The sequence below is a fragment of the Bos grunniens genome, chromosome 11 (genome assembly GCF_055505025.1).
Source record: "Bos grunniens cultivar Pamir isolate PY7600 chromosome 11, Bosgru_T2T1.0, whole genome shotgun sequence".
Lineage (NCBI taxonomy): Eukaryota > Metazoa > Chordata > Mammalia > Artiodactyla > Bovidae > Bos > Bos grunniens.
Genome location: NC_141175.1, coordinates 79,836,668 through 79,854,800, shown reverse-complemented (window position 1 = coordinate 79,854,800; position 18,133 = coordinate 79,836,668). Strand labels below are relative to the sequence as shown.

The window sequence follows — 18,133 nt, the reverse complement described above, 5'->3', positions numbered from 1 at the left end:
CTTCAAAACTGTCAGATTTTAAGGCATTCAATTTGTATTTACTCATATAATAACAGATTATCTGTTTGTTTATTCTTGTTCAAATGTAATTCTATATTTAGATATAAATCTAAGAGTATTAATTAGCATTTTCTTACAAAGGGAGGTTTACTTTTTCTTTTTTATGCCTTTTATCTTTTTCAAGCTTAAATAGATCTTTGGGAATTCATCCACTAATAAAATATGTGGAATTCAGACTGCTATGGCATAGACTTTTTTCAGAATGTAACTTATTGCAAGATATATTATTCCTTTATTATCCATCCAATAACAGAAGTCAGAATGAGAATTACCAACTTAGAGGGTTATAATATTTTGCTAATAATAATGCTGAATAATACAATTGAATTATTAAAAGTTTTAAGAACAAAAAAAAAGGAGAGAAGCAAAGAGAAAAAGACAATGAGAAATAAAATAATTACAGAGAGAGACAGAAACTGAGATATACTTTACCAGCAGCTAATACCTCAGTTCTTTTTACTTATAGTTGAATAAAGTTTTGGAAAAAACAATGGTTTGTGCTACATTCCCCGATATTCTCCCAAATGCTATTGCTGACAATCTCAGTGAACTCCACTAATAAATCACACACATTTTATCATTTTTAACACCATTACTTATTCCTCCTTTCCTTCCTTATGTTTGTTTCTACTTCAAACCCCCCACCCTGCCAACCCCTCCTTTCCTCTGACATGAACTTATACCTCTGCAGAAGTCATCCTACCCCCCGTTTAATGGTGACCTTATCCACAAACTTCACCTAACACATTCACCAACCAGCAGTCTCCAGTTTGAATCATAAGACCCTTTTCTGGGACAACCAAAAAACTTCAGAATTTCTTTTGGCCACCCAGATAAAGCTCAGGGGAAAAAAAAGAAAAAACATACAAACCCTGAAAGCACACGCCAAGTGTAAGATGACGACTCTAGATTAACTGCTTTTTCTAATCGTGCTTCTCAAAAGTCCACTGAACAGACAGAGGGAGAGAAGGAGTTATTCAGTTCAGCAGGCTGCTCCATTTACTTCTTTATCTATGGTCAGATCTTTACTTTTTGGGATCACTGCATATTTCTGGCTCCGCTATATTATACTGTGTAAATATTTAGGAGAAATAATTCCTTTCAAGGATCTAAACTTCCACTGTCGTTATGGCAAATGAACCTGTTTATGCTACGTTCATTAAGTAACAGCAAGTCTACAAGAACACAGGGATTTACTAATATATGTGGTACACAAACATCACAATCATAAAGCTTCTCATAGGGGCATATCAAGAACATGAAAGGCCAGTTTATTTTTACTCCCACTGCCCTGTAATTTTCTTTAACTCTATTACAACAATCCTTAATTCAAACCTTTCCTACAGTTACAGTAACAGGGTAGACTGAATGTATGTAAAGCTGTACCCAAACTACCCACATCTCCATTTAACCCTCCTTGATTCTCATGTGGTTATCAAACTCAATGCTGCATCAGAGTCTGCTGAAGGTTGTTAAAGTACACACGTCCAGAGTTCTGGCTTTACTGGCATGGAGAATTTGCATTTCTAACAAGTTCACTGGTGATGCTGATGCTGCTGGGACCATACAGGTTTTAAACCTTTACTGAGGTATAATCTACATTTCATAAAGTTCACCCATCTTAAGTATATAATTCAATGCTGTATGACCATCACCAAAATCCAATTTCAGAATATTTCCATCCCCAAAAGATCCTTTGGTGCCCATTTGCAGTACTCATTCCCATCTCCAATCCAAGGTATTCACTAATTTACTTTTTGTCTCTAGACATTCACCTGCCTGGACATGTCATATAAATGGAATCATAAAGTATGTGGCCTTTCTGTCTGGCTTCTTCACTTAGCATAATGCTTTTGAGATGCATTCATGCTGTAGCATCACTACTTCTTTTTTATTGCTAAATAGTATTCCACTGTTCTAGAAATACTGCATTTTGTTTATCCATTTACCACTTCAAAGAATTTGGGGTTGGTCCAAGTTTCTGATATTGTGAATAATGTTGCTATAAACATTTATTTACAAGTCTCTGTGTGGACATACATTTAATTTCTTTTGGACAGATTCCCAGGAGGGGAAATACTGGGTTGTAAATCCATGTTTAATTTTTAAGAAACTGCCTAGGTACAATGAATAAAGACTCCAGTTTGTTCATTTCCTAGACAATACTTGCTGTTGTCTGTCTTTTTGACTGCAACTGTTGGAGAAGGAAATGGCACCCCACTCCAGTACTCTTTTCTGGAAAATCCCATGGATGGAGGAGCCTGGTAGGCTGCAGTCCATGGGGTCGCTAAGAGTCGGACACGACTGAGGGACTTCACTTTCACTTTTCACTTTCCTGCATTGGAGAAGGAAATGGCAGCCCACTCCAGTGTTCTTGCCTGGAGAATCCCAGGGATGGGGGAGCCTGGTGGGCTGCCGTCTATGGGGTCGCACAGAGTCGGAAACGACTGAAGTGACTTAGCATATTCTAGTGGTCATGAAGTGCTATCTACTTGTAGCTTGTTTTACATTTATTAATTATTGATAATGCTGAACATTTATTCAATGTCTTTGTTGGCCTTTCCTAATCTTCTCTAGTGGAATATCTATTCAAATCTTTGCCCATTTTTAATCGGCTTGTCTCATCGTGTTCTTTGCCTATTCTAAGTACAAGTCCATCATCAGATACATAATTTGCAAATATTTTCTCCCAATTTTTGGCTTGTCTTTCCATTTCTCTAACGGTCTTTTGAAACATAAAAGTTTTAAATTCTAATAAAGTCTACGACCTTAAGAACCAGTGTTCTAAAGCCTCAGGGAGGCGTGCCAGGGCACGCGCTCAGCCGTTGCGCGGAGGAACGAGGCAGAGCCGCACAACCGCTGCCCGGTCTGCTCTCGGTCCATCCCGCCCACCTGTTTGCCCGCCCAGCCGCAAGGCCTCCTCCGCCATGGGAGTGCAGGTAGAGACCATCTCTCCTGGAGACGGGCGCACGTTCCCGCAGCACGGCCAGACCTGCGTGGTGCACTACACGGGGACGCTGGAAGATGGAAAGAAATTTGACTCCTCTCGGGACAGAAACAAACCCTTTAAGTTTGTGCTGGGCAAGAAGCAGGTGATCCGAGGCTGGGAAGAAGGGATTGCCCAAATGAGCATAGGTCAGAGAGCCAAGCTGACTGTCTCCCCAGACTACGCCTATGGTTCTAGAGGGCACCCAGGCATCATCCCACCAAATGCTACTCTCATCTTTGATGTGGAGCTTCTAAAACTGGAGTGACAGAAACGGCCTCCTCCCTGAAGTCCCTATTTTCCGATGTGCCATGGAAAGATATGGCACCTCCAGCTACCTACAAGTCTGTATGGAGCTTCTCCCGATGTTCCACTACTCTTCCTATAACCATCTTCCCTAGTTGAATGTGTTCTGTCACTAGCGTCGCTCTAGCACCTTCCTCCTCATACGTGTGCTGACGTGAACTAGTTGCCATAAACCTCAAGTTACTCATTTTAGTTTGTTTTTGTTTTGGGGTTAGGACTGAGTTTTAGTTCTTTGGCTCTAGGTTTTCAGTTAAGTATTAGTCAGGTATTAACAGCACAAGTAATGGATTAAGTTCAGAACAGGAACTGGTGTGTGGAGTGGGCGGGACAAGGATATTATTTAATTTTATCTTATTTTATTTTGGATGAAAGTTTTCTCTGTTATATATTAAACATTCTTACTGCTGCATTGCAAAGCCATAGAAGACCTGAGACGCTTTTCAGGGCCAAACTATTCTCCAAGTTGAGAGATGTCCTTGGGCTGAATTAAAAGCCCTGCTGCTGCTGCTGCTAAGCCGTGTCCGACTCTCTGCGACCCCATAGACGGCAGCCCACCAGGCTCCCCCGTCCCTGGGATTCTCCAGGCAAGAACACTGGAGTGGGTCCCATTTCCTTCACCAGTGCTTGATGCTGGCTTTTCTTTGGAAAAAAAAAAAAAAAGCCTCAAAAAATTCAAAAGAAATAGTAAACCCTTGAAAAATGTGAAAGCTTAATGGCTTCCATTCACATAAGCAATATGCAAATATCACTCACAGTATCTGCTTTTCTGTTTTGATTTAGCAAAGCCTATCACAACTATCACCCTAAACATATTTAATCTTTTTAGAAGAAAGGGAATAAAGAACTTGCAACTAGCTGGCTTTAATACATTACAGAATGAATAAATTCAGCTGCAGGTGGGCCTAGCTATCACCTGCGAACAGTGGATGGCATGCTGGCACTAAAGAACATGGACCTCTGTGTCAGTGTTTTCAGAGTCACTCATCGGTCAGTATATGCATTTTGATACCATTCTTAAGAATATAACTCAAACAGAGGCTCTGAATCAACCTAGAGGGGTGGGATGGGGAGGGAGTTGGGAGGGAGATTCAAGTGGGAGGAGACATATGTATACCTATGGCTGATTCACGCTGAGGTTTGACAGAAAACAAAATTCTGTATCTGTAAAGCAATTATCCTTCAAGTAAAAAATAAAGAATATAAGAAATATGTCCACCTTACAAACTAGAAATAGAAGTAGAAATAAAGATAAATGGTGTACCATGGAAGATAGTATAGAAAAAGAGTGTATTATTTGAAAGAATACATTTATTTTGAGGTTTCTATTTTTATTAGTTTTTCATATCAGGGCATTTAAAATAATTCATATACAAGTACAGCCCTTTCTTTGTTGAATATTTACTGTACCTTGAATGAAGAAGAGTCAAAGATTGCAGCTAAAATTCAAATCTTATCTAGGATCATAACTTACAAATGCATAAAACGTACTTCAGGAATATACAGGATACATTTGATTCGGGTAGAAGCAATATTAAGATGATTCATTTCAAGGGTAAAACCCAAATGACTACATGCTTACTTTATTTTTTTCCTTTTTTCTTGATAACTTTAAACTATCTTGTATTGGGGTATAGCCAATTAACAATGTTGTGGCAGTTTTCTAGGTGAACAGTGAAGGGACTCAGCCATACATATACGTGTATCCATTCTCCCCCAAACCCCTCTCCCACTGATTATCCATGTGCAAAAAGCAAATTGTAAGATAAACTTATATGAATAAGTTTACTATTTCTATAGCCATGACCTAAGACACAGATTCTGTGATTTTATGGAAAAACTACAGCAATAAGAAGGATCCAGTTAAAAGATTAAAACCCATTTAAATTTGCAAAAGAATCCTTCTTTATATAATTCAAGCCAGTCTAGGACCCAAAGCAAGAAGCTCTGTATACTGAAGAACTCCTAGGCCTCTACTATAAAATGTTTTCAAATATTTATGTTCTAATTCATGGACCCTGTTCATAACATAAAAGCCATTAGTCCTCATTGCCTTTCAGTTGCTGGAGATGGATTTTATTATTTTATTAGTCTTCATAAATTACAATACAACGAATAAGTCTGATGGCCAATACTCATTCTCCTTTTTCAGTGAGCCACCCAGAGTCACTTAAGAAGCTGTCCAAAGAGATGTCAGAGAATACAGTTTCATAAGAGATCCACAGTCTCTCAAAATAGTCTGGCTCCTAATAAAAACTTATAAGGCATCTTATCCAACCACTTTACATTTTCTGTAATTCAAAATAACTACAGTCATTGGAACATCTTTCCCAAATTATACAAAATTAAGATATTACCATCTCTGCAACATTACTGAACTTGAGATCCTAGATAAAGACATAAGAATCAACTAAAAATAAATTTTTAAAAAGAAATACAGAGCTTACTCAATAGCCAACAACCAATTATAATTTATTCATAAAATTGAAAGGTAAGAAAAAGCAAAATAATAAATTTTTTAAGCCTTCATTTTATAACAGTGTTCAAGCCCCTTCTTCAACCAGTTAGATTCCAGTTACTAGCAGGAACAAACTCAGCAGGTTACCCTACTTTTCCTCCTGTCCTTATTTACCAATCAGTCCTCTGATCTTAGAACATCAAGGCTCAATGGGGAAAAAAAAAAAAAAAGGAAGCAGCAGCAGCAAGGACCTCAAACAGGAGGTCTTACTTTGACAGTTATCTGTGTGTCCATCTGTATGATAATATGATCGTAAGAGAAGCTCATCCTCTGAAATCTACAATTTCCTAGTGAGGTTCTTCATAACAATAAGGTGCAAGGAGAACTGCATCCCCTGCCCCCAACTCTCACCATTTATCCTGTGAAATCCAAAGGTTAATCACTAAAACCTTTCCTTATACAAACAGCAAATTAATATCATGCATAATAGGTACAAAGGAGAACAAGAACACATAAACAACTTTGATGCTTTTTTTTACAAATCTGGGTGCCTCTCTCCAAACTAACAGAACTGTACTACTATAGCAATTCATCCATCTATGAACGAATGCCCTCAGCCTATTTCTGAGAAAGGGAAGAATGATCAGTTATATCTGTCTTCATCTTGTCTGAAAATCTTGACATTTTTCAGTAAGTAAAGGTTCCAAATGGCAGGTGTCAGAATGTCTTAGCCTCACATGTGGTGCTGGAAGGCAGGAAAAGCAGCAGCAGCATGTGGTCATGTCAGAGCAACACAGAAGCTGCCTAGGGAGCACATTCTGAAAAGAGCAAACCTCAGACTCGGTTAAATCAATCTAGTGCCAGATGCCACTCTCAGAACAAAGGTGCGGTGCCAAAGACTAGCTGCCCAGAGAAACATTCAACTCAAGGCTCTCACAAAAGGGAAAATAGCTGAGTGCAATGGCACCTGTCTATATCCTGTCTGATAATTTGGTCAAACCAGCTCCTTCAATGCAGAGGCAAAAAATGGTCAAAGAATTCTTTGCTTAGTCTACAAGTAAGTATTATTTCCTCAAAGCCATTTTCAGTTGATCTGAAATCAACATGAATCTCTTGCATTTCTGTAGTATTTACAGCTTTTTGTAAGTGCTTTAAGATCTAATTACTATAAGGAAGTCAGAATCCTAAGTATCCTCTTCATTTTACCTGTGGGGTTAGAAAGAACCAGAAGTAAATAAAATTAAATCAAGATCACCTGAAACTCAAACTCAAAAAGGAAAAACTAGTCTCTGGACTGTAAGGCCAGGCTTCTACCTACTTAAATACCACCCTCTGCCCACTTCTCACAGCCCAATCATCTTTTCACAGGTTTTTTCAATAACTAGAAAACTTTGGGGCCTTTTGAAAGTGTTTTTGTGAAAGTTAATCAGTAAGTATTTTTGTTCCCAGAGATTCACATATTGGCATGATGGTCTACTTTATTTCTCCTATCTCAGTCTAAGAAAAAGAAATGATTTCAAGGAAAACTCAAAGCAGGAGATACTGTACATTCGCAAGTGTTGGTCAATTGCGCCCGACTCTTTGCGACCGGGCTCCTCTGTCCATGAGACTTTCCAGGCAAGGATACTGGAGTGGGCTGCCATTTCCTTCTCCAGGGGATCTTCCCAACCCAGGGATGCATAAGAATAGGTTATTTGTTTAGAAAGGAGCATTCACTGTCAAGTCATCTGGTTAGATACAACAGAAACTGAACAAATTGGGATCCATTCATATGAGTAGATCCATTCAAGGAGCCTAGTGTGCTGTAGACCATGGGGTCGCAAAGAGTCGGACATGACTGGGCAACTGAACAACAGATGAGTAGTACACAGTTAACAGTATAGCCATGGAAAAGAACATTCAGTATCATTTAGGTTTTTATATTATACTGAAAAATACAAAGGGATCCCTGGGCCAAGGATTGATACCTCAAAACACCTGATTTCTTCCCATGCCTCAAAAGACAAAACACAAATAAGAACCAGGACTTCCTTGGATATTCAAGTTAAGTATTTTAAAATAAAATAGTGTCCAAGTGAGAACCTTTGGAAGCGTCCAGAACAAGCATGGTCTTCCAATTCTTGCACAAATTGGTTTCTTCCTCAACATTTCACTCCCTGTGGCTACATCACTGAAATGTATTTATTTGCTGTACCCTTTTAGTGCATATTTTCAAACTAAAATAATTCACCAGAGTCTACATTATCTTGTCTTGCCTTTTAAGCAACTATAGATACTATTCTTCAACTCTGTGCAGCTGGCTCAAGTAATTTCTTTGTAATTTTCAGATCTGAGACCAATTAACATATATAGCACAGAAAGGATAAAAGTAAATATGAATTAACACAGACCTACAATCAAATAAGGACTAAGAGTACTCTCAGATACATATTCCTGCAGTCTGAAAATCAAATGAATAAAATTAATTATTAAATAAATGGAAATTTCCTAAATTAATTTCTTATTCACCACTTAGTCTGCAAATTTCTATAAAACAGGTCATTTTGATATGATCATTTTCCATGTCTGCTGTCTTTTTCCTACACACTTTGCTAACTTAATTGATTCCAGACTTTCCAGCATCTCATGTTTTTATGCTTTACTCATTGAAATAGAGGGATTTGTTTTTTTCATTAACATGGATAAAAACCAATTTGGGTTCACGTTTGGAATAACGATGAGTGTTGGTAAAAACAAAGTGTGATGCTGTTGTCAAGGAATGTTTATTGTTCAAAATCATGCAAATGATAAACAGACACATGAAACGGACAAGCTTTGTGCTGGCATCGAGTTTAGTATATATTTCAACTGAAATAAAAGCAGAACTAGGACAAACCAGAAACAGATATCTCATAATTTTCAACGTCACTGTAAAGAGTGATGCTAAGTCATCAGTTTTTTTCACTCCACCAAAAAGCAAGAGTACAAGCTAGGGTACTTAAATGTTAGCTGGTTAATGACACCAACTGCAACCTCTTTAATTAAGCCTATGCTTATTAAAGGCACTGAACATTCTCTTAAAATCTTCTGATCTCTTTTGGTATCCCTGGAAATTTAAAATCTTAATTGTTTTGGGCCTTCTTTTGGGCAAATGTATTTTATCTCTACACTGCTCAAAGCTAAAATGAAATCATAACTGGGGGTGGGGGGAGGATCCCAAAACTAACAAATGAAAAAACATAACCTCCTGGTCTAATCTTACCTAAAAGTAATGACATCTCCCCTATCCCTTCATAAAGTTTCCTGCTGCAAGTTCTTAAAACCTGGCCAGTAGATATTCACACAATTTTTAAAAAACAATATACTAAAGAAAGCTGGAAGGTTGTTCAGATACTTAGTCCTGCTGTAGCTTAACGGTATAAATTCTTGAAAATTAAAAACAAATATAAAGATAACACAAATAAAAAGAAAGCTAAAGCTGTGTTCTTGAGATTCCCAAAGGTAAGAAAGGAAAAGAAAGTTACAGCGGTCACTTAATATGTTCTTAACATCATGTGTAAAGAAAATCTCTGATATAATCTGATCCTGAAGAATTTAAACTACAGACTTCCTGATTCCCCAGTGCTGGCAATCACATCCAACAGTAACTATGCACAATGGCTGAAAGAACTTTTAAAATTATTTCATTTCTTCAAGTTTGTTTTAACTATGAAGTCTCCATTTCCAAAGTAAATTTTAAATGACTTGATGTTCTGAAAATGTATTTTATAACAAAGGGCTCCACTGAATTTTTCCTGATAATTTCTAGTTTACTAACTCAAGCGTAGGACAATTATTAGTAAAATTACAATCTCAATAGTAATATTAATGTTTCATATCACACACCTGGCATCATATTTCAACATTATTTTCATCTGAAAGTTAAAAAACAGAAAGATGTTAGAATACAAACCCAAGTATACCATGTTAGAGTAACTTTGAGTTTTTATTCCTAGAAGAAAACTGAATAGTGTTTGTTCTTTATGAGAAATTACAAACAATAAATTGTTAGATATCATAAATGATTTTACCAAGATAGATATAGAATCATAAATCTTCAAGAAAGAAATTATTTACAGTCATAGGCATTCTTACACAATGATATGAAAGATGCTTTTCTTCTTTTTCCCTTATTTAAATGAGAGGGAAAACAGAAGAGAGAAAAGGAGGGAAGGAAGGAGAGGGAAACAGACAAATGTTTTCAGGGAAGTGAGTGAGCAAGCACACACATACACATTTATGACTGGCAAATCCATTAAAACATTTTTTTCCCTCTTAAATATTTTTCACTTAATTAAGTAGGATACAAAGTAATAATGACTTGTAAAGAAGTAACAGAACATAACCAATTGACTCTGAGCAGGCTACTTCTCCGGAGAAGGCAATGGCACCCCACTCCAGTACTCTCGCCTGGAAAATCCCATGGTCGGAGGAGCCTGGAAGGCTGCAGTCCATGGGGTCGCTGAGGGTCAGACCTGACTGAGCGACTTCACTTTCACTTTTCACTTTCATGCATTGGAGAAGGAAATGGCAACCCACTCCAGTGTTCTTGCCTGGAGAATCCCAAGGACGGAGGAGCCTGGTGGGCTGCCATCTATGGGGTCGCACGGAGTCAGACACGACTGAAGTGACTTAGCAGCAGCAGCAGCAGCAGGCTACTTCTCCAAATTATCTACCCAACCCAATACCAAGGAGATACATTGATCAGTGAAATGAATGTATTTTCCTCACCTGGAATAAATAAATCACTACCATCATGAAGGTCCGTCTAGTCAAGGCTATGGTTTTTCCAGTGGTCATGTATGGATGTGAGAGTGGGACTGTGAAGAAAGCTGAGCGCCGAAGAATTGATGCTTTTGAACTGTGGTGTTGGAGAAGATTCTTGAGAGTCCCTTGGACTGCAAGGAGATCTAACCAGTCCATTCTAAAGGAGATCAGTCCTGGGTGTTCTTTGGAAGGAATGATGCTAAAGCTGAAACTCCAATACTTTGTCCACCTGATGTGAAGAGCTGACTCATTGGAAAAGACCCTGATGCTGGGAGGGATTGGGGGCAGGAGGAGAAGGGGATGACAGAGGACGAGATGGCTGGATGGCATCACCGACTCGATGGACATGAGACTGAGTGAACTCCGGGAGTTGGTGATGGACAGGAAGGCCTGGCGTGCTGAAATTCATGGGGTCGCAAAGAATCAGACACGACTGAGCGACTGAACTGAACTGAACTGAACCGTCATGAGCAAGTTCGAGAGTACCATTTCCAACTTTATCTACTGGTTAAAACACAAAACCTCACATATTAGAAACACACACACAGAAGGAACAAAAAAAGCACTCTTTACTGTTCTATCACCTATTTCCCAGGTTTAGAAAGCAGGCTTCTCGCAGCAGATATTTTTCAAACACCCACTTCAGTTTCAATTTGGTCCTTAAAATATTCTCCAAAACACTTGGAGAAACATAGATTTCTAATTTTTCAGAAATAAACTACCATGCAGGCTTATGTATTGTGTATGCACTATTTGCTTCAGCTTTAACTTCTCCGATTAAAAACGTAAATTCTTCATCATACAGAAAGAGATACAAACCAAGTAACTCATATCTGAAATTAGTCTCTTCCACTATTTTCAAAGGCCAAGGGAAATTTTTTTTAAAGAAACAACACTTCTGAGTTAGAAAGATGTAGACTATGACATAACTAAAGAGGCCAAAAAAACTTACATATTTTATACCTAAATTTATTGTCCCTATGGAATGTTGTTTTGTCACACAGATCAGTATTTATTGCATTACCCCCACATCCTAATATCTATAGAAAAGAGTCTTTCAACCATGTAGGAGTACTTTAGGTGAAGTTCCTATGAAAACACCTGCCAAAGATCTTGAACTATCATATGAAGTGGATCACAGGGTTTACAAAGTGCTGCAGACGTTCAAAGGCATTCCCTGCCCTGAGTATCACAATCACAGTGAGAGACTTCAGGCACATGCCTAAGTCGTTTCCCTGAATTGTTTCTTGTCAAATTAAAATGTCAAAAATTAGGCTATCAAATGCTGTCCCTGAGGACTCTAGCTCAACCCAAAGAGCAGCTACCAATTAGTAAAGTCGGGTCTTTTAAGGGGGAAAATTCTTCTTTTTCTATTGGTATCTGAAATTAGCAGGGCCCCCAACAAAAAGTTTCATCTCAGCAGTTAGTTTAAGTGCTACTGATAGCTATAATCACATGCAGGCTGCAATTTCTTTTGAAAGGCTTTTCAAATGAACAAATACAAAGAAAAAAGAGAAACACAAGTGTTTTCATAGTGAATGACTGCCTAGGATGATAGAGGTATAAAAAGCCAAGGCTAGAGATCCAGATATACATGAGTATTGTGAACTAACAAACCAAAGTCAAATGAAATCCTTGCTCACTCTTTTGACAAGGTCAGTGCACTCATCCCTTAGCACAATATACAATTGAATTTCAGGTTGTAGAAGGTGCTTCAGGAAAATAAAACCCACCACAAATCATTTAATGTTTCTCTATTAAAATCCTCTAAGAAAAACATTTCCTGTTCACTTTTTTTCCCCCAAAGCTGCATATCTCTTAGAGACTGCCTTGGTGAAGCGTTCATTTGTTAGCGACATAAATGTGCAGATGTAATAGATGTTCTTTAGTAGCCAAATCATACTGTAATTTTTTCACCCAATATCCAGATGAATGTATATAGTGCAAGATGTATAATTTATCCACAGAAGAGAAAATCATATTCATGTGCTAGAAAGAGCTACTGGTTGCCCACGAACTTCCCCCAAAAGGTTCTAAAACTTGATTTCAAAGGACAAAAATACAAGCAACAAGCCAAACGTGCTCACAGAACATGACTATTTACATGAGGCATGCATTTAAGTTGCCTAGGCTTACAGTTTGGCAAAAATCATTATATTACCTGTGGCTACTAAAGTAATTAAAAAGGTCAATTTGAACTGTGGCAAGAGACATTAAAAGCAAAACTTCAACACTATACATATATATTCCCATGTATACAATCCTTCTTCACTTTTCACAAAAACCCTCTTTGATTTCAATTATCAAGCATTTCCCAATGTTGCGGCTTTTAAAGCCTTCATTCCCAGACACTACGTTTCTTGGCTTTGTGGCTCAAGTGATGACAAACAGATCATTTCCTATTCTCTCCACTTACCTCATCATCAACAAGACTGTTAGAATCCAGTTACGTTAAGAATTATTTTTAACAGCCACCTTCAATTACAAATGTATGACATGATCACAGACTTCCAATGCTAATCCCCTTTCAAGTTGAAATACCCACAGAAGGGCCCTTTGAGACACACAGCATGGCTATTTGCTTTGCTTTGCCTTATCCTGCAAAGCTGCTGAAATACATTTGAATCCTTTCTCTCCTCCCCCATCACTATCATACATTTCTTATGCAAAGTTACGTGCAGACCCACATGTTTTTGTCTGACAAAGCAGTTTTTCATGGATAATACATTTTTCCTAAGTATACCTCTAAACCCAAAGGCTGTTTTTAAAGAAAAGAAACATTTCATGTAATTGACTCTCATTTCCCCAAGTTCCCTACCTATAGACTATCTACCTTAGTTTACATATATTTGTATGACCTGAGTATATTTAATTTCCAGAACTTTATTGCTAACCACTCGGTTTAGAAACTTTCAGTCTTGTATATTCAGGAAGAAAGTCCGCCACTTAACCCAATGTAAAGAAAACCTGAATCTATAAAGAATAAAACTATCAACAAACTAAATAATACTTATCTTAGTTGAGGAGAGTTTTTTAAATTTCAAAGAATACAATTTTCCAGCACACCAAATTCAGGCTTTTATACCAAAGGCACAAATCTAAGTCTCTACTATTCCCAAGTGACAACCAACTGGGATTGAACAGAAATCAATGTGTAGGTGGACTTACTAAAATCTGTTCTTAACTTGAATTTTCATAACTCAAATTCCGTTTTAAATGCAACAAGAGAGTTCATGAGCTAAAGGAACTATGAAGTGAATTTTTCACAGTGCAAAGAATTCACTGGTAAAGTAACTGAACATCTATTCAATTAGGAACTTTTAACTTCTGATTTTGTGTTTAGAGTTTGCAGAAGTGAGTAATACTTTTCTTTAAGCCTGTATCCTATCTGTGTTAATCATTGAAACATGGACCTCTATGTTCTACTATTACAACAAAGATAGCTCTATGCCCTTAAGCTACATCTAGTTTATGCTCCCAAGGGAACCGGGAAGAGGTGAACACATCCCACTAAAGACCAAGTGAAAAAAAAATTTTAAAGACCAAGTGAGAATACAGTAACCAATCACAAATTACCCTTGGAGTATACTCCTCAGTTAACAGGAAGCAAAATTAGAAAGTGAAGGGAATCAGGATATGTTACTACAAGATATGCCACTTTGACAGAGTAATTATTTTAAGCTGAAGGAGTGTGAGAAATGGAAAGACTCTCTGACCTTCCCTTTCTACCCTGAAGCAGGTCATAAGACTCCCATGTGAGAGGTGTTGTCCTTATACTTGGAGGAAAGAAGCAGCCTTATCTCCAAAGATGGTAGAATGTTGAGAGGAATTTAAAATCACAGACCCTACTGTTTCCCCCAGTTTACTAACCTTAGCTAAAATCCTTCATGCCTCCTGTTATATTTATTTCCCCACAACTTTCTACTCTTCATCAAACCAAGTATAAAAATGCTCAGGCTTAACTGTTTCTTTGAATTTTTTTCCTTATGAAGGTTCCTGTGTCATGTAAAACATAATTAAATACACTTGTATGCTTTCTCTACTAATTTGTCAGTTTAATTTTCAAGCCCAGCTAGGGGCCTTAAGACAGTCAAGTAACCATCCCCCCTTCCCCCATTTGTTTTCTTCACAAAATAATACTTTTAAATTCTTACTAAGAGTCTTATTAACTCCTGTAACTTAATTCTTCACAAATTCCCAGTTGATGAAATCACATTCTATGACTCAGTGACCTACTGATAAAGCACATAAGCTGGGACAACTGATTTTGGAAAGGCAGCAGTGGGATAACCAGTGGTGCTAAATACAAACCTACCTTCACATGTACATGAGTATGAAGCTCAACAAAAATAAATATGAGAAATAAAAGTTATCTGGCAACTCGTCCATGAAAGAAAAAGAAAAAAGACTACTTTATGGCCACATATTATTTCCTAAAGTGCAAAAACATTCTTTGAAAACACATCCCAACACAGATAATTTAACTAGGACTTATAGTTTAGATAACTTTCAAGGTGAAATTAGGCAGAAAAATAATTTTCTTAGATGCCTGCACAATCCATGACTGAAATGAAAACACAAACACGTCACACTCTGGACTATTCTCAGCAAGAATAAAATGGAATGGGGGAGAGAGGGTGTTGGGACTGAGACATTCTAGCTCCGTCACTATGGAAATCAAAGAAGAGTCTGACTCTAGGTTTCCAGAGGAAGTATCTATTTTCTTCACAGTCTCTCTAGAACAAATGCTTTTCAAAGAGTTCAAATTCTCATTGAAACTACTTTAAAAAGTATTAACAACTTTCTAACACTTTCAAAATTATTAGCACAATTTCAAAGCATTTCAAACAAAATTCCAAGTCTGTCTTAGATTATGAACAGCTATAACGAACCGTATTTTTTAATTAAATATCCTTATTCCTTTAATCACTTCATGTCACTCTTTAATTTTAAAAAAATTCTAAATCTCATGAAAAAACATACCTCCAAGCAATGTAACACCTGGAAATCAGTAACTGTGACTTTTTTTTTTTAGTAAACCTTGTCTTGTCTTCTTTATTGCTTATCTTCTCTATTCTAAAAAAAATTCTCCTAATCAAGTACTCAGCCTTGATTTTAAACACAGGCAAAAGGAAAGGAAGAGAACAAATAAGCTCATTTGAAAGTGTCAGAACTTAATGTGTTTAGTTTGTAAAAAAGATTTGAGATAATACTGCTAAACACTGGCTGGCTTGTAAAAGCTGGCTTGAAACTCAACATTCAAAAAACGAAGATCATGGCATCCAGTCCCATCACTTCATGGCAAATCAGTGGGGAAACAATGGAAACAGTGACAGACTTTATTTTCTTGGGCTCCAAAATCACTGCAGACGCTGACTGCAGCCAAGAAATTAAGACACTTACTTGCTCCCTGGAAGAAAAGCTAAGACAAACCTAGACATCGGATTAAAAAGCAGAGACATGACTTTGCCTACAAAGGTCTGTATAGTCAAAGCTATGGTTTTTCTAGTAGTCATGTATGGATGTGAGAGTTGGACCATAAAGAAGGCTGAGCGACAAAGAATTGATGCTTTTGAACTGTGGTGTTGGAGAAGATTCTTGAGAGTCCCTTGGACTGCAAGGAGATCCAACCAGTCCAGTCTGAAGGAGATCAGCCCTGGGATTTCTTTGGAAGGAATGATGCTAAAGCTGAAACTCCAGTACTTTGGCCACCTCATGTGAAGAGTTGACTCATTGGAAAAGACTCTGATGCTGGGAGGGATTGGGGGCAGGAGGAGAAGGGGACGACAGAGGATGAGATGGCTGGATGGTATCACTGACTCGATGGACGTGAGTCTGAGTGAACTCCGGGAGTTGGTGATGGACAGGGAGGCTTGGCGTGCTGCGATTCATGGGGTCGCAAAGAGTCGGACGTGACTGAGCAACTGAACTGAACTGAAAACTTATATTTATCTATAACACATCAAAAAGTAGGGGGAAAGACAGGTATTCATTAATGTTGGATTGTATAACATACACATATACAACACAGAGGTATCTGAGATCATGTTCACCAAAATAATAATCATGACCTTTTGATGGTGGAGTACAGATTATTTTCTACACTCTTTAGACTACTTTTTCTGCTCTTTAGACTACTCTGTACTGTTTGAACTGCTTATAGGAGTACATATTTACACACAAACACAAAAGTGTTCTTAATTTGTCAGTATTTAGTGTATAGGTATAGAAGACACCTTACAATTTCACAAAAAAAAAATGGTTAAAAAAAAAAACTAAAACATTTAAGAAAGAAGTCATACCAATTCTCTACACTCTCTCTTAGAGAACAGAAGAGGGAACACTCCCTAACTCATTCTATGAAGTCAGCATTACCCTACTACCAAAACCAAACAAAACACTACAAGATAGGAAAACAACAGTACCAGGATCTCTCAAGTACATAGATATAATGATCCTGAACAAAATATTAGCAAATAAAATCTAACAATGTACTTACATATTGAATAGGATATATCCCAGGAATGCAAGGCTGTTTAAACATTCAAAAAACAATTAATATAGTCCACCCATCAACATGCTATAAAAAATCATCACAGCAATAGATGCAGAAAAAGCATTCCACAAAAACCCAATACCCATTAATGATAAAAAGTCTCAGTAAATTAGGAATAGAAGGGAACGTCCTAAATTTGATAAACATTATCTACCATTAAAAAAAAAAAGCATAGCTAATATTATACTTCTTGGTGAGAAACTACAGGTTACCCACTAAGATCAGGAATAAGACAGGGATGTCCCTCTTACCACATTTTTTTCAACATCACACTGGAAGTTATATCTTACACAATGTGACAAGAAAAGAAAATGTACACAGGGTGGGAAAGAAGAAATAAAATTATCTTTGTTCACAGATGATATGAGTGGGAAGGAAGAAATAAAACTATCTTTGTTCACAGATAACATGATTATCTATGTAGAAAATCTGGGGAAAAAAAAAAAAAAATCCTGGAACAAATAAGCAATTATAACATGGTAGCAAGACACAAAGTTACTGCATAAAAGTCAATCGCTTTCTATAAACTAGCAATGAACATGTTAAATTAAAAACACAATACCATGGCAGGGAAGCAGGATCAATGGCAGAATAAGGAGGATATTGAGCTTAACCCTCCTTATGAACACATCAAAATTACAACCATATATAAAGCAACTGTCATTTAATATGACCTGGAGACTAACAGAACAGTTCTACAATTAAGGCTGTAAAGAATGAACCACACAGAGTCTGGTAAGAGGGGAGGAGAAGTGATCGAGTTGGGACTCACACCCCTAGCAGGTGACCCAGGAGAGTGCGGAATATCACAGGCTCAAAGAGCCTCCCTGAGGAGTGAGATGTTCAAGCCACGTCGTAAGCACCCCAGCCCTGGGGTCCTACACCAGGCAAACAAAGCCCCTTAGTCAGGTTTGAAAACCAGCGGGGCTTTCCAAAGAGCTCTTTAAGAAACCAAAACTCAGCTCTGAAAGAGCGCTCACATTTC

The 18,133-nt window shown here is 37.6% G+C and overlaps 2 protein-coding genes across 19 annotated transcripts in view; one reads left to right on the top strand and one right to left on the bottom strand.

The window, feature by feature from the left end:
* SRBD1 (S1 RNA binding domain 1) overlaps positions 1-18,133 on the bottom strand; it is a 244,657-nt gene that overhangs the window by 105,942 nt on the left and 120,582 nt on the right. The window lies entirely within an intron of this gene.
* On the top strand, positions 2,893-3,539 carry LOC147363386 (peptidyl-prolyl cis-trans isomerase FKBP1A-like). The gene has a single exon (XM_086327162.1). It carries the CDS (start codon positions 2,988-2,990, stop codon positions 3,312-3,314), a length of 327 nt encoding a protein of 108 aa, XP_086183288.1. The 5' UTR covers positions 2,893-2,987; the 3' UTR covers positions 3,315-3,539.

Coding starts and splice junctions, on each gene's coding strand:
- LOC147363386 (XM_086327162.1), top strand. CDS start 2,988: ATGGGAGTGCAGGTAGAGACCATCTCTCCTGGAGACGGGCGCACGTTC.